We start from the raw sequence: 15,981 nt of genomic DNA, 5'->3' as shown, positions 1-15,981 counted from the left end.
TGATATCCTTACTCCTGGTGTACAAGAGTCCATAATCGACTATTCCTTGTATATATCTGAGAACATGTTTGGTTGCTGCCTAGTGCGCCCTCTTTGATTCCACCATGAACTGACTGAGGGTGTTGACAGCGTAACAAATGTCTGGCCTGGTATTGACCAGATACATCAGGGACCCTACGAGTTGCCTGTATAAGGTGGGATCAACATCCTTGTCTTCTGATGCATCAATTTTCTTCCAGTTGGTGATCATTGGAGTAGCCATAGGCCTACAGTCCTGCATCCTGAATCTCTTTAGAATTTCTGTAGCATATCTCCCTTGTCCAAGGAAGATCTCCCCCTTTTGCTGCCAAACTTCCAACCCCAGGAAATAATGCATTTGCCCCAAATCCTTCATGTCAAATTCTGTGGCTAGATTCTTCTTGCAGTACTCGATGAGCTTGGATGATCCTGTTAGGAAGAGATCATCCACATATAATACTAGGATTAGGGGCTCATTCTCTACAACCAGTTAGTAGAGATTTGGATTTGCGTCACTCTTGAGGAACCCCATCTTCTACAAGTAGCCATCAATTCGACCATACCACGCTCTAGGTGCCTGTTTGAGCCCATATAAGGCTTTCTTTAATCTGCATACATGAGACTTCTTCTCATGTGTCTCAAAGCTTTCTGGATGTTCAATGTATACTTCCTCTTCTATTACCCCGTTCAAGAATGCCGTTTTGACATCCATCTGATGAATCTCTCATCCCATCTATGCTGCAAGAGATATCACGGTTCTAATAGATGTATACCTGGCTACTGGGGCGAAGGTCTCTTCGTAGTCAATTCCTTCCTTCTGAGCATACCCCTTAGCCACAAACCTAGCCTTGTATTTTTCCACACTGTCGTCTGTAGCGTATTTAATCTTGTAGATCCATCTCGAACCTACCACCGATCTATCTTGAGGCCTAGGTACTACTTCCCAGACATCATTCACCATTATAGAGTTGTATTCCTCTACCATCGCATCCATTCAAACTTGATGTTGAGCGGCCTTCTAAAAACTAGAAGGCTCCCCATCTTGAGCTACTAAGGCACGATATCTATCTGGCTGTTTTCACTCCCTTTTATTGTTTCTCGGTGCACTGATGAAATCTTTTGCATCCCGCAGAATCTGTCGAAGTTCCCGACTCGTTCTTCCTCTGGTAGCAGGTGCATCTGTTATCTCCTCCTCTTCCTGTGATTCTTCCTGTTCTGAAGGAGAATTCTTGGCTTCCGCTGGTTGAAGTGGTTTGACCAACGACTCATCTTTTGACTGCTCCTCGGAAGGCATTTCTCGAGATTTTCTGAAGGCCCTATCTTCCATGAACTTCACATCTCGTCGAACTACTACCTTCTTGCTCCCTGGAAGATAGATTCTATATGCCTTAGCGTTCTCGCTATATCCCACTAGATATCCTTTCTCTGCAGTTTGATCTAACTTCTTCCTTTTCTCCTCGGGTATACGGCAATATGCTAAACTCCCAAATATCCTGAAATGGCCGACTTCAGGTGTCTTCCGGGTGAAGACTTTCTCTGGAGTAATCTTGCCCAATGCCCTATGAGGAGTTCTATTCTGGACATAGACTGTTGTGTTGCATGCTTTTGCCCATAGGAATTTTGGCATATCTTGATCATACATCATGGCCCTAGTTTCTTCCACGATAGTCCTGTTCTTCCTTTCTGCTACTCCATTCTACTACGGATTGTAAGGAGCTGTCTGCTCTCTTCTGATGCCCTCCCTAGCGCAAAAATCAGTGAAGTCCTTATCGACATATTCTCCACCATTGTTTGAGCACAAAATTTTTATTTTCTTCCCTGTCAGATTCTCCACCAGAGCCTTGAACTCTTTGAGTTTGAATCAACAGAAAAGCTCGTCCTTGGTTTTCAGAAAATAGATCCAAGTTTTCCTAGAGTGGTCATCAATGAAGGTGACGAAGTATTCAACACCACTAAGAGCTTTAGTGGACATTGGTCCATAGATATCTAAGTGTATCAATCCTAGTACACTCTTGGCCCTGTTTTTACTTCTAGGAAATGTTGCTTTGGCATACTTGCCCAGAGCACATCCTCTGCATACATCATCTCGTTCTGTACTAAGATCTGGAACTCCTGTTACAGTTTTCCTGAGAATTCTGAGAGCCCCATGGTGAAAATGTCCCATTCTTCTGTGCCATAGTTCATTCAAATCCTTGTCTCCATTACTGCCTATCAGTGCCATTGGTGATTCTAGTTGTAACCTATACAACCTGTTACTTCTGATTCCGATATGCACTTTCTTTTTCCAACTCGGGTGTTTGACGTATACTTTCTCCTTAATGAAGAAAACGTCATAGCCCTTGTTTTGAAGTTGTGATACGGAAAGTAAGTTCATCGCCAGTCCTGGCACATGCAACACATTGGTAGCACAGAACCGCTCTCCTGTTTCTATTTGAAAAACTATGGTACCCTTCCCTACTGGAGTACACTTTTCCTTATTCCCCGTGGTGATCTGAAAATTCATCCTTTCCTCCTGATAATTTGAGAAACATTCCCAGATTCTTGTCATATGCCAGGAGGCTCCACTGTCTATATACCATACCTTTGATGATGCAGAGCTTGTCACACAAGCAACTTCTTCTTCCAATCTGGAAGCCAGCATAGAGAAATTGAAATTACTATCTCTTGTGCAATTGTCTGAAAATCTGCACGAGTCTCCTGACGTAGATGCCTCTGCATCATGATCTCGACCCATAATTGATTTTCCCTTCCTGTCTCTAATTCCTTGCTCTGATACCATGTGAAAATTCTATTACTGCAGCAACTGATTTATTTTACCTATTTATTCTTCAATAAGTTATTTACGAAATCCCTTAAGTAAATATTAAAATAAATTCTACTACAGACATCACACCATTAAGCATAAACAAATACATGCACAAGAATCAAACACATCAACACAGTTATTTTTGGACAATTGTCCCTGGAAAAACCCAATGCGGGAAAACCGATGCAGCAGAGGAGGATTTTATTAATTAGTTTTTCTTGAGTACAACTAGGGTGCCAAACTGGGTCACCCAACAGAGATAACTTCTTCGACATCTCCCCTAGGCTCAACGTCAGTCCAACTAGCCTCTGCGCAATTCCCAGGCCCTCTGCGTCAGCACTCTGCCTCACTGCATCAACACTTGGCCTCTCTGCGTCACCCATGCAGGCCCTCCAGTGACTGCACAGTCTTATTGCCTCTACGTCTTGTTGTCGCGCGGATTGACACGACAACGCTCAGACCGGGGGCTGTCACTCTGATCCCCGATCCCTCCGTTTAAGCCTGTCTCCCGCGGCTAAGGGGGGTAGTCCCTGTGAGATGAATGAGACCAACTGTCGACCAGTTGGTTGGGAGACACAAGATACGATGTAAAAAGCACTTGATGGATTTGATTAATTGAGCAGACCAGTGCCTTAAGAGATTATGGTTAAGATGATCACTTGTTGGATGATATAGAGAAATAAACCGTGAACAACAATCATTTGTCATCAGCTAAATCACAATGCTCTTAAAATGACCAAAACGATATCCAGCAATTGAGAATTTTCAAAAAAAATGAATCATAACCATTAACCAGATATCAATTTCGCATCTCGACTTGAAAATTTAGATCTCAGAACTCGTCCAAAGCTTGGCAGTTTTGATGAGGAGCCTGCGATTTTAAGGAAACAAAACCCTATACCTGTAAACACAAAGAAAACAAAACCTTAATCTGAAATCTGTATATAAGCAAAATTTTGGAAACCCTAGATCAGCTAATTTAATGTACAGATTTGGCCCCTTAACAGCCAGATTTCAGCAGTAAGCACAGAAATTATTTTAAAGAAAAGAAATTTCAGATTGTCACTGTGAAAAAACTTCAGAAAATCTCTCATGCAGATCAGAAAAATAAAACCGAATGATAGACCCAGGATCAAATCCAACTGGGCTCAACAAAAAATGCTTGCGGGAGTTGGCTGGTTCAGCCGAGAACTTCCCCGAACGCCCACAAAATTCCTTCAGAAAATATTGTCTGCACAACTCAAAACAACCGTCAACAAAGAGGGCAAAAAATGCTGCTTGATCTCAAACAGTAATGGAGATACCTGCCATTACTTCAGAAACCCTAACAGCACCCAAACCCCAGCAAGTGAACAAGATACCTGTGCTCACAATACTCTATAAGAAGCTAATATTAATGGCTGAAAATAACATATGCAAAAAATGAAATGATCTCACAGCATTCCAAGAGAGTAACACCAGCAAGATATGGACCCCAAAGTCTTCCTTTATTAACCAGAAACAGATTTACAAGAGAGCTTCTTCAGTCTTAGACTCACAGATCGAATTCATCTGAAATGACCACCTAAGACCCTATATAAAGGAAATGATCCCAACGGCTAGTTCGAATGATCCATGTAGAAATGATCTCGACCGTTGATGAAGATCAAGACATCTCTTGATCTCATCCGTCGATTTATTCAATTAATTTTTTATTATCATTTTTAAAATTTTTAAATTTTTTTATTATTTATTATTTTTAAAATTTTTAAATTTTTTTATTATTTATTATTTTATTATTATTTTTAAAATTTTTAATTTTTTATTATTATTTTTTATTTATTTCATTTTTTTAAATTTTTAAATTTTTTTTATTATTTATTATTTTATTGTTATTTTTTAAATTTTTAATTTTTTTTTTATTATTTTTTTTTTATTTCATTTTTTTAAATTTTTTATTTATTTTATTATTTTATTTCATTTTTTAAATGGATCATCGAACTAAACCTTTGGAAACATCACCCAGGACCTAGGACTTAGGACTCACGAGGGGATTTAAAACATTTTTCGACCCTCAAGACACATTACATCATGATTTTTACAACTTACATCTCAAGGGGACAAGCCCACTTAACACAGACCCTCATAAATCGCCCAGTTCTGCGACACAACTATAATCTAGCATATTAACACACTAGGATTCTCCTAAAGTTCTAATGACAAAATCCATCCCGGCTTTGGAGTCAGGTTTGAAGGAAAACTCTGCCGATCCATGGATCGGTGAGACGAAAAACCTTCCGGGACATAGATTATCATAGAAAGTTAGGTCCACCTAGGCAATTTTACATACATGACTCTGATCTGCTTAGATTATTTACAATTCATACATGCAGACTGGGTTTACAATTGAAATGATCAAGCTGCTGATGACTGTAGGCTGGCACGGACACGTCGTTCAGGTGCTACCCCTTTCTGCCAAGAAAAGAGGGTGTACTGCATGGGAAGTTGACCAGTAGAGGTCAACATCTGGCTCTACTTGGGGACACGTTGCTGCTTGCAGGAATGTGAGAATCCAGAATCTGCATCCATACAACACAAAAATAAGTAGCGTCCATCCAAAATCATCATATACATTAAGCACAATAAAGATACAAGCTCTTCATTTATTAACTATCTAAAGCAGAAACGAAAATGCGGAAAAAACAAGGAGTAGGGTGAGAAATACGATACAAAGGATGCCCTACGGCATCAGATGTGTTCAATATAGTGCATACTGAGCATTTGCCTGCTTTCAGGCAAATCTGTCGGCTGCTTGTCGGATGTGCCATGTCCCATTTTGCATATGGTAGGACTCTTTCCTATCCGAAAATCAAGCTGCTTGCGGCCGTCTGATGCGTCAAATCTTCTCATTTTCTTTCTCTTGCGCTTTTTCTTTTTGGCTGGTTGAATTACTGATGACCTGGTACTTTCTGTTTCAAAGCTATCAGATGAAGTATGTAAGATATGCGTGCTATGTCTTTCTTCATCTTGCATCTGATCTTTATCATTCTTAAGTCTGTCTGGATCACCCTCAATCAACCATCTTTCAATCGAATCAACAACCTCCCAATAATAAGATGAATCTTGTTGCAGCAAATGAGAAGACTCCTGATCTGTTGATGTTTGCTGGTTTCTCTTATCTTCCAATTGTTGAAACCTTTGAACCTGTATTCTAATGGCATTCATCTGTCTAGAGCATTCATCCCTTATAGCACTGATTTGTATGGCATGGTGCTGTTGCATGTGTTTTATTACTTTATCATTCTTTTCTTTTATGTCCATCAAGCAATGTTGCATGAAATTTATTTCTTCTTCATGATTCGCTTGCATGTCAGCCAACTGATTGTTATGATTGAACGTTATGATAGTCATTTCCTCATCCATAGTTAATAAATTGTTTTGCATAGAGTCAATTTCCCTATCATGATCAACTTTAATGGTCACCATATTCTCTTCTAAGACTGACATCTTGCTATGCATGTTTCCAATTTCTGTTTCATATTTAGTTTTCATGGCCTCAATTTCTCTAGCATGGTGACTTTGTGTGATCTCAATCTCCCTATTACGTTTTTCCAGGTGGGCGCATAAAGTTTTCACATCATTGACATAATTAGTTTGGTTGATTTCCATATTCCTTACCAGCATCATTAGATTTCGTAAAATTTGCTTTTGCTCTTCCCTTTCATTGTCATTTGTCCCTGATTTTTCACTATCATGAACTTGATCTGCAATATTTCCGGTGGATGACACATTCTGACATGATGAATCGTCTTGGGATCTTTCAGCTGGACCTCTTATCAAATTACTTTCATTCTGTTGCACAATTTTAGAGGCAGAAGGCAAGCTGTTTGGACTATCATATCTATCTTTAAAAGCATTGAAAATGTCTTGTAAAGAAGTGAAAAAATCATTAGGAAAATTATTAAACCAATTCAAGGCATCACCCTCTAAAGAATGGACAAATAGACGCATCTTGAAATCTTCATGATTATATTGAGGAAATCTACAATATAAGATCATTACACAAGTAAACCTATTTAAATGCTGTTCAACAGTGACCGAATCACCACCCGAGAACTTAAATAATTTACCAACGGCCTCTTTCGGAAGATCATGGAGATTATCAGTAAAATGACATGGTTTAAATGAATAATCCATGATGAACAATGAAGGATCAAATGGATGATAGAAAGAGATTTTTGCTCAAGAAAATTAAGAGATGAGAGAAGTGGAGTCGCCACTTGAACAATGAATATGATTCTAGGATCCAAAAAGTAACCACAAGCAGATATGAGGAAAGCTTCTTGTCTGGGAAAAATGAGAAAGTGGAGTCGCCACCCAAACAAAAAACAGACCGAAGAGATGCTACTGATATGGCGAAAAATAAAGCAATAAAAGATCCAAATGATAACCCAAAAGGTTGAATTTGCCAGCTCAAAATGAGAGATGAGAAAGATGATAAGGTGAATGTCGATGAAACTCCGAGGAAACAATTTCCCCGGCAACGGCGCCAAAAAATGTTGGCGTTGCCGGCTCAAATGAATGATAAAAAGATGAACGATGAATGATGAAAAGTTGTTGAAACACCAAGGACAGAAAAACTCTATCCCCGGCAACGGCGCCAAAAAATGTTGGCGTTGCCGGGCCAGATGAAAAGATAAAAATGAGAAGGAAGATTGTCGTTGAAACGCCGAGAAAACAATTTCCCCGGCAACGGCGCCAAAAAATGTTGTCGCGCGGATTGACACGACAACGCTCAGACCGGGGGCTGTCACTCTAATCCCCGATCCCTCCGTTTAAGCCTGTCTCCCGCGGCTAAGGGGGGTAGTCCCTGTGAGATGAATGAGACCAACTGTCGACCAGTTGGTTGGGAGACACGAGATACGATGTAAAAAGCACTTGATGGATTTGATTAATTGAGCAGACCAGTGCCTTAAGAGATTATGGTTAAGATGATCACTTGTTGGATGATATAGAGAAATAAACCGTGAACAGCAATCATTTGTCATCAGCTAAATCACAATGCTCTTAAAATGACCAAAACGATATCCAGCAATTGAGAATTTTCAAAAAAAATGAATCATAACCATTAACCAGATATCAATTTCGCATCTCGACTTGAAAATTTAGATCTCAGAACTCGTCCAAAGCTTGGCAGTTTTGATGAGGAGCCTGCGATTTTAAGGAAACAAAACCCTATACCTGTAAACACAAAGAAAGCAAAACCTTAATCTGAAATCTGTATATAAGCAAAATTTTGGAAACCCTAGATCAGCTAATTTAATGTACAGATTTGGCCCCTTAACAACCAGATTTCAGCAGTAAGCACAAAAATTATTTTAAAGAAAATAAATTTCAGATTGTCACTGTGAAAAAACTTCAGAAAATCTCTCATGCAGATCAGAAAAATAAAACCGAATGATAGACCCAGGATCAAATCCAACTGGGCTCAACAAAAAATGCTTGCGGGAGTTGGCTGGTTCAGCCGAGAACTTCCCCGAACGCCCACAAAATTGCTTCAGAAAATATTGTCTGCACAGCTCAAAACAACCGTCAACAAAGAGGGCAAAAAATGCTGCTTGATCTCAAACAGTAATGGAGATACCTGCCATTACTTCAGAAACCCTAACAGCACCCAAACCCCAGCAAGTGAACAAGATACCTGTGCTCACAATACTCTATAAGAAGCTAATATTAATGGCTGAAAATAACATATGCAAAAAATGAAATGATCTCACAGCATTCCAAGAGAGTAACACCAGCAAGATATGGACCCCAAAGTCTTCCTTTATTAACCAGAAACAGATTTACAAGAGAGCTTCTTCAGTCTTAGACTCACAGATCGAATTCATCTGAAATGACCACCTAAGACCCTATATAAAGGAAATGATCCCAACGGCTAGTTCGAATGATCCATGTAGAAATGATCTCGACCGTTGATGAAGATCAAGACATCTCTTGATCTCATCCGTCGATTTATTCAATTAATTTTTTATTATTATTTTTAAAATTTTTAAATTTCTTATTATTTATTATTTTATTATTATTTTTTAAATTTTTTTATTATTTATTATTTTGTTATTATTTTTTAAATTTTTTTTATTATTTTTTATTTATTTCATTTTTTTAAATTTTTAATTTTTTATTATTATTTATTATTTTATTATTATTTTTAAATTTTTTTTTTTATTATTTTTTATTTATTTCATTTTTTTTAAATTTTTAAAATTTAAAATTTTTTATTTATTTTATTATTTTATTTCATTTTTTAAATGGATCATCGAACTAAACCTTTGGAAACATCACCCAGGACCTAGGACTTAGGACTCACGAGGGGATTTAAAACATTTTTCGACCCTCAAGACACATTACATCATGATTTTTACAACTTACATCTCAAGGGGACAAGCCCACTTAACACAGACCCTCATAAATCGCCCAGTTCTGCGACACAACTATAATCTAGCATATTAACACACTAGGATTCTCCTAAAGTTCTAATGACAAAATCCATCCCGGCTTTGGGGTCAGGTTTGAAGGAAAACTCTGCCGATCCATGGATCGGTGAGACGAAAAACCTTCCGGGACATAGATTATCATAGAAAGTTAGGTCCACCTAGGCAATTTTACATACATGACTCTGATCTGCTTAGATTATTTACAATTCATACATGCAGACTGGGTTTACAATTGAAATGATCAAGCTGCTGATGACTGTAGGCTGGCACGGACACGTCGTTCAGGTGCTACCCCTTTCTGCCAAGAAAAGAGGGTGTACTGCATGGGAAGTTGACCAGTAGAGGTCAACACGTCTTCTTGAGTGGCTCTGCTTCTGCATCTCTGATCTCTGCACTAATCCTCTGGCACTGTCCCTGCCTCTCTGTTACGTACTCGCTACCTCTTGCTGCAATCCAGTTTTCTAGTTCGAATTTCTTAGCAAGCCCTACTCCAGAAATCGAACTGACTGGTCTCCCTCAGTGTATTTCCAACTGACCCTCAAGCCTTCTCTTATACTTTTCTTGTTGATGAATCAACGGCCGAGATTAAGTCCCTAATCAACGGCTAAGATTAAAATAGACTTGATCTTTGTCTCTTAGAAGCTTCTCATCCTTATCTTTATTAATACCCATTAATATTTTTATTTTCCTAAGTTTAAACTTAGGAACTCATTAAAAATATTAATTATTTTAATAACTCTTCATCCGGATGGAATTTTCCAAAACGATTTCTGGGTCTTGGAGATCTCATGTGCTTTAGCCTCTCCACCAATTTTCATGGCTAGAGCACATCCGATGCTACCCCAAATCAACATATGACTCATGATATGAGACACATTATTATATTTTTTGTTGATATTTTGAGGTCGAGTCAGGACTCGGGATTCAGGACATGATTCACTATTATGTGTGATGTAGCACTAGACATATTATGCATCTTATATATTAGTTCTATTTTCATACTTGTGTGTCAATGTATTTATTTTATGTTGTGGATGCTTTAGATACTAAAAAAATTGAAAAAAATTGCTTTTTTTGTATTTTATTAATTTTGCCGATTTTTTGCCAATTTTTACCGATTTTTACGATTTTTGCATTTTCTAGACCTTCAACAATTTAATCCCGATCGCGATTATCACAATATTGGTATCTAGTCCACATACTTGGGGGAGGTTTGGTTCGGAATCATTAGGTTAAGAAGCTTCAAGCGCTTTGTTTCTTCTAGTATATTGGAGGTACTTGTCTTTCTTAAGATTAATTCTAGACTCTTCATCCTTTTCCTTTTCTAGGATAGTTATCCTATTTAGGAGAGAAGCTTGGGTTTGCTTGATTTAGGTGGCTATTTGATCAAATTTTGATTTGAAATTTTTATGGAATATAAAGTGAGATCAACATTACTAACATCCTTAGGCTTATTCTCGACAGTCATATTAGGCATATTGAAGGGTCCTATTTTGCAGGCTAACATGTTCAATTCAATTTTACAAGCCCACTCTTGAGCTTCTACCAAACTATTTGGAAACTTAATCCTTAGTATAAAACCAGATTGTCCTTGAAAAGCAGGAAAGGATAGCTTCATCTCTTGGCTTAAGGTCCTCAAGAAATTGCTTTATCAATGTGCTAAATCTCATATCAAATTCCTCCATAGACTTTGTTTCTTTCTTCTTAATTTCATTGAATTGAGTCAACAGTAATATACCATCTTTCTTAATTGCCCATCTTTTTATAAAAGCATGATGGAAAGCTTGCCAAGATTTAATGCTTTTCTCAGGGAGACTATTGTACCATGATCTTGCATTTTCCACTAACGATACAGAAAAAAGCTTCATGACTACATCGTCATGCTCATCTTGGACTAGATGAGGTTCAAAGATATTATAAAGTGAAGATAAGTGTAATTCAAGAGTAATAACATTGTTGCCTAAAAATATAGGTAACCACTTATCAAATTTCTTAGACATTTTGTGAGGGTAACCTTAGATTCTCGACATGTCTAAGGCTTTGAAGGCATTGGAAACATATGGTTGCAAAACCATTGGAGTTATTGATGGGGGGTTGCTAAAAAGAGCTTTAACTAGGAGAGTTCTGGAAAATTCTTTTTTATAGATCTTGATAGGATTAGCATATCTTTGAATAGGTCTTTGCTTGGAATATTCGAACACTAGGGTTCTCTTGATGTGGAGTCTCAAGATGAGCACGCTACATTGCAAACCAATAGGCCAAATAAGAAACATATTGAATAGACAAGACGGTTGAAATTACAAATGGCATGGCAGGGAACGTATGTCTAACAGTTAATGTACCCCTTAAGAGGACATGACAATTTGGTTTTAACCCAACACATAAATAATTATTTATTACCATGCACTGATATAATTGACGTATGTCAGGTTACAGGTATATAACAGTGCCTACCATTGGATTCAGAGAAGTGTTTCAATAATAGAAGGGCATGTATTCACAATGACATGAATGCAGCGAGATAATCACATTATGTTGTATGAAAATGATTATCCACAGTGTTATAAACTTGTATCATTCTTGCATGATTGGATCTGCTGAACCTGATATTAGTTTTGTAGCTACAACATATTACTGTTTCCATGAATCAACAATCAATTACTAACGTGAATGTTTGGGGTCAAAGCTGTTCTATCACATTACGTTGTATGGAAATGATTATCCACAGTGTTATAAACTTGTATCATTCTTGCATGATTGGATCTGCTGAACCTGATATTAGTTTTGTAGCTACAACATATTACTGTTTCCATGAATCAACAATCAATTACTAACGTGAATGTTTGGGGTCAAAGCTGTTCTCTTTCTTGGTATTGCTATATGTCTAAAATATACCAGAAGTAGTGTCTTTTGAGGTCGAAAAGATCTTGTGATTCCTTAGTTTCTATGGGGTTTCTTGCTTTTCATTTCCACTCCACCCTTCGCCACCCCCTCCCCACCCACACTTCTGTGTAAATGGTAAGATCTGTCTGCAATGTTTTGCATCCTTGGGACTTCTTGAAAAATAGCTTAGAAATACACCTTTATGTATTCTTGGGACTGTGTGCTGGATAGTTTAGAGATTGAGTGGAAGTATTTATTAATGTTAAATTTTCTACTGTTGCATCTTTAGGACTATTATACTACATGCTGAATACATTAGGGAAGCATACCTTACGAATCCTTAGGAGTCGGGACTATGAAATGTATAGTTTAGGAATGCAATGGAACTTATTAGTAATAGTAAAATGTAATTTTCAATGTCCCGTGGCTGACATGAATGCTTTCTGTCTGTCTTTTTGTACTGTTACAGGATTTGAGGCTCCAAAATTGAGGTATAATTTGATGCCCATTGATTAAAGTTTGAAACTGTGCATTTTAGTGTACTTTTACAACCTCCTCTAACAGGGTTAAAATCTGTAGTGAATGTCTACATCAATATGTCCCGAGTAAGGTGCCTCTCTAAGGTGGTTTAATTGCTTTCTGTTTAAAGCTCTCGTTTTCCAAGAAAAATGAAAACTAAATATCTTCGTTAAGCATAACATATTAGAAGTAGAGAATGCATTAACTGCACAGGCACGCTGATCTGAAACTCTTTGCCAACAAATTACAAGATAAAGTGTTCTCTCAGATTGGACAATCTTGAGCTGGCTAGACACGTGCAATATCTTAGAGCTTGTATTTATGATGGCTGAAAATCAAAACTACTATCCACACAGCATAAATGGGCAAAGTAAATCAGGAAAGAGATTCCTCTTGACCACATTACAGTGTTTCAGAGCTCCTCTCTAGAAGTTAAACTTTATAGAGAATTATGTCTGATGAATAGATTCTAAAATTAGGCTTCCTCCAGATTTTAGATACATAATGTCTTAATGAAATGTAGGTCACCTTCCCAATTTATCAAATGACTGTATTTTTGTGATCGACAGACCTTGTGGGAAGGCAAGCTAAGGCACTCTCTAACTGCCATGCTGTCTCAACTTCAGATAAGATAAGATAAGATAAGATAATTTATCAATGTCCAACAAATGACCACAAAAGTGGGTCAATGGGACTGAAGAGTACAACCACAGTGAGTACTATGTGGGAGTGCTGGTGCAACTCCTAGAAAAAACCAAAAATAATACAAAGAAAAGAAACTTACACAAGTATACCATCAAAACATATGTATAAAACTGTGACAAAGAAACAATGATACAAAACACTGATTGAGTTTGTCCAAGACTAGAGAGGTGGACAACCCAACCCAAGAACCTATCAAGATGGACAGTGATGGAGGGAGATCAGATGATGGGGTTGATGTTGTGAAGGTCTCCTGAGTCTAATGGTCAAGGGTGAGGGGGGTGAATTGGGTATTGGCTTGCTGTTGGAGTCTTCTGGAACTATTGAGGAGCTTGGCTGCATGTTTCAGGGGGGGTGTACGAGTGAAGGATACTTGTAGCAACCCTATGTCGGAAGAAGGAAACTCCGAATGGATCTCTGGTACTCTTTTGGATCTAGGAGGTAGTTTGATGGGAAGGGCGTGCTCTACTCTAGATCTGTCTGGAGCTGATCTGTCTAATGCTCTGAGGACATGTGGCCTAATGTACAAACTGACACCTTCGAATTGGTCTCAATGGGATCGGGTGGTCTCCCAGAGGAGGAGGCTGAGGGGAAACCCGAGGTCTCATCATTTGGTTGTTTGGTGCGCTCTGGATCTCTACCAACTGTTTGTTTCCCTGATTTGTCAGATCAACAAGGAAGTATGAGGTTGGTCTAGTCATCCTAGGGTAGGGCATGGCATGCAAGAGTTGAGATCTATGGTTGAAAATATCCCTAATGAAGAGGGCTAAGCATCTTCGATCCTGGTATTGGAGAGAGGTAGTGAGGGAGCCTCCTGAGTCCCTGTAGAGGCAGTGATAGTGTCCTCTGATCTCGGGGGCACTGGAAATGAGGTGCATCACTATCTTCGGCTCCTAAAGGTAAAACACTTAGCAGATCCTATCAAATCATGATATATGGTGATCTATCTCTATTCAAAGTCTATGGGAGTTGACTTGAAACTATCCCAAGGGGATCATGAGCGAGTGCATCCAATGTCTGCGTGAATAAAGGGGCTAGATGATCATGCCATTAGCTAGCTCCAAAAAGTGCTCTAGGTAGAAAGACATTTTAGAGCTTAGGGGTGTCGGAGGTGAGATCCAGGTGACCTAAATGTAGAATCTATAGATATCATCTCTGATAGCCTAGTTCAGAACCTGTCTAGTTGGCAAGAGATAGCATGGCGCATCAAAGGAGAATTCAAATGGGGGAAGGCGCTCTGGGGAGATACTCATTTTCTGAAGAAGCCAGGATGCCTTTGAGAACCAACCTTAGCCCTAGCTTGGGGAAGGATCTAAGGAAAGAGCCTTTGAGGAGCAATGATACCTCTCTTGCCCAGTGGCAGTCTTCGAGAGATCAAACATTATGAAGAAAAGAAACCAAGTGGAAAATGACCTCGAGTTGGAAAGGGTGGACACCAAACTTTGCCTGAATGATGGGTTGTGGTATTGTTTGCTTACACTAGATGATGTGCCTAAGAAGCAAGGTTTGTACTCCCTCTAATCTAGTCCAGACCGTTTGCAACAAGCTTGATCCTCATATTTTAGAGCCATAGAGAATTATGGGTCTGATAATTGCCTCGATAAGATAGAGTTTGGTTGAGATGCCCTGAAATTACCCCTAGAAGCACTATCACTCGATGAGGGCCAGGGAACCATACCCTTTACTAAGTCGAGGTTGGATGGCCTACTGCAAACCAAAATTGGGCCATATGAATTGTACTCCCAGGTAACTGTAAGTTGTGGTGATCTCAATCTCTGTCCCTTGGTAGTAGAAATGTAAATTTGTAAGAGAGTGCTTTGATGATCCTGAAATTGCCCCTGGAAGCACTATCACTTGATGAGGGCCAGGGAACCATACCCTTTACTAAGTCGAGGTTGGATGGCCTACTGCAAACCAAAATTGGGCCATATGAATTGTACTCCCAGGTAACTGTAAGTTGTGGTGATCTCAATCTTTGTCCCATGGTAGTAGAAATGTAAATTTGTAAGAGAGTGCTTTGATGCTTTGAAGATCAAAACCTTGGTTTTACCTAGGTTGATCGTCAACTGTTAGAGGTCACAAAAATTGGCTAGTTGATTGATTTGTCTGTGTAAGCCCACATGATTAGAGGCCAACAAGACCAGGTCATCGACGAAGAGGAGTAGGCAGATCAACACCTAATGTAGAAGACATCCATCGCTCTTTTGGATATGCTCATGAAGGAAGGACTCTAGCTCATCAATATAGATCCCAAATATGGTCGGTGAGAGGGGCACCCATGTTTTACCACAATGGTACTTTGGATGAGTCAGAAAGGATGTGTGCCATCTTGAGGCATCCCATAATTGACTCATATCGTCTCATTTGTGAAAATTCCTTGAACTGCAACTACTGGAATTGATTCTCCTAACTGATCAGCAATATATTAATTTTCCAATTAATATCAAATAAATCACATTGCAATTCTTCACGACAAATTAAATACACTGCGAAAAATTAATTTGGAACTGAGAAATTCATGCACACAATTAACACGGTTATTTTGAACTAATGTCCCCAAAAAAACCTTGAAGGGAA

The 15,981-nt window shown here is 38.6% G+C and overlaps 1 protein-coding gene across 5 annotated transcripts in view; it reads left to right on the top strand.

The window, feature by feature from the left end:
- The window catches only part of LOC149203970 (endo-1,3;1,4-beta-D-glucanase-like), a 439,676-nt gene that overhangs the window by 99,243 nt on the left and 324,452 nt on the right, over positions 1-15,981 (top strand). For 3 of the 5 annotated variants that reach the window (XM_089403641.1, XM_089403643.1, XM_089403640.1), the window contains exon 2: positions 12,653-12,674. The exons of the other annotated variants lie outside the window; for them this stretch is intronic. In XM_089403641.1, coding sequence (XP_089259767.1) covers positions 12,653-12,674 — 22 coding nt within the window. The remainder of the gene's footprint in view (positions 1-12,652; positions 12,675-15,981) is intronic. 5 annotated transcript variants of the gene reach the window in all.

This window comes from Pinus tabuliformis, chromosome 2_1, assembly GCF_031772625.1.
Source record: "Pinus tabuliformis cultivar Carrire ecotype Pingquan chromosome 2_1, CPIR1, whole genome shotgun sequence".
Classification (NCBI taxonomy): Eukaryota; Viridiplantae; Streptophyta; class Pinopsida; order Pinales; family Pinaceae; genus Pinus; species Pinus tabuliformis.
This window is presented reverse-complemented; position numbering and strand designations above follow the sequence as displayed.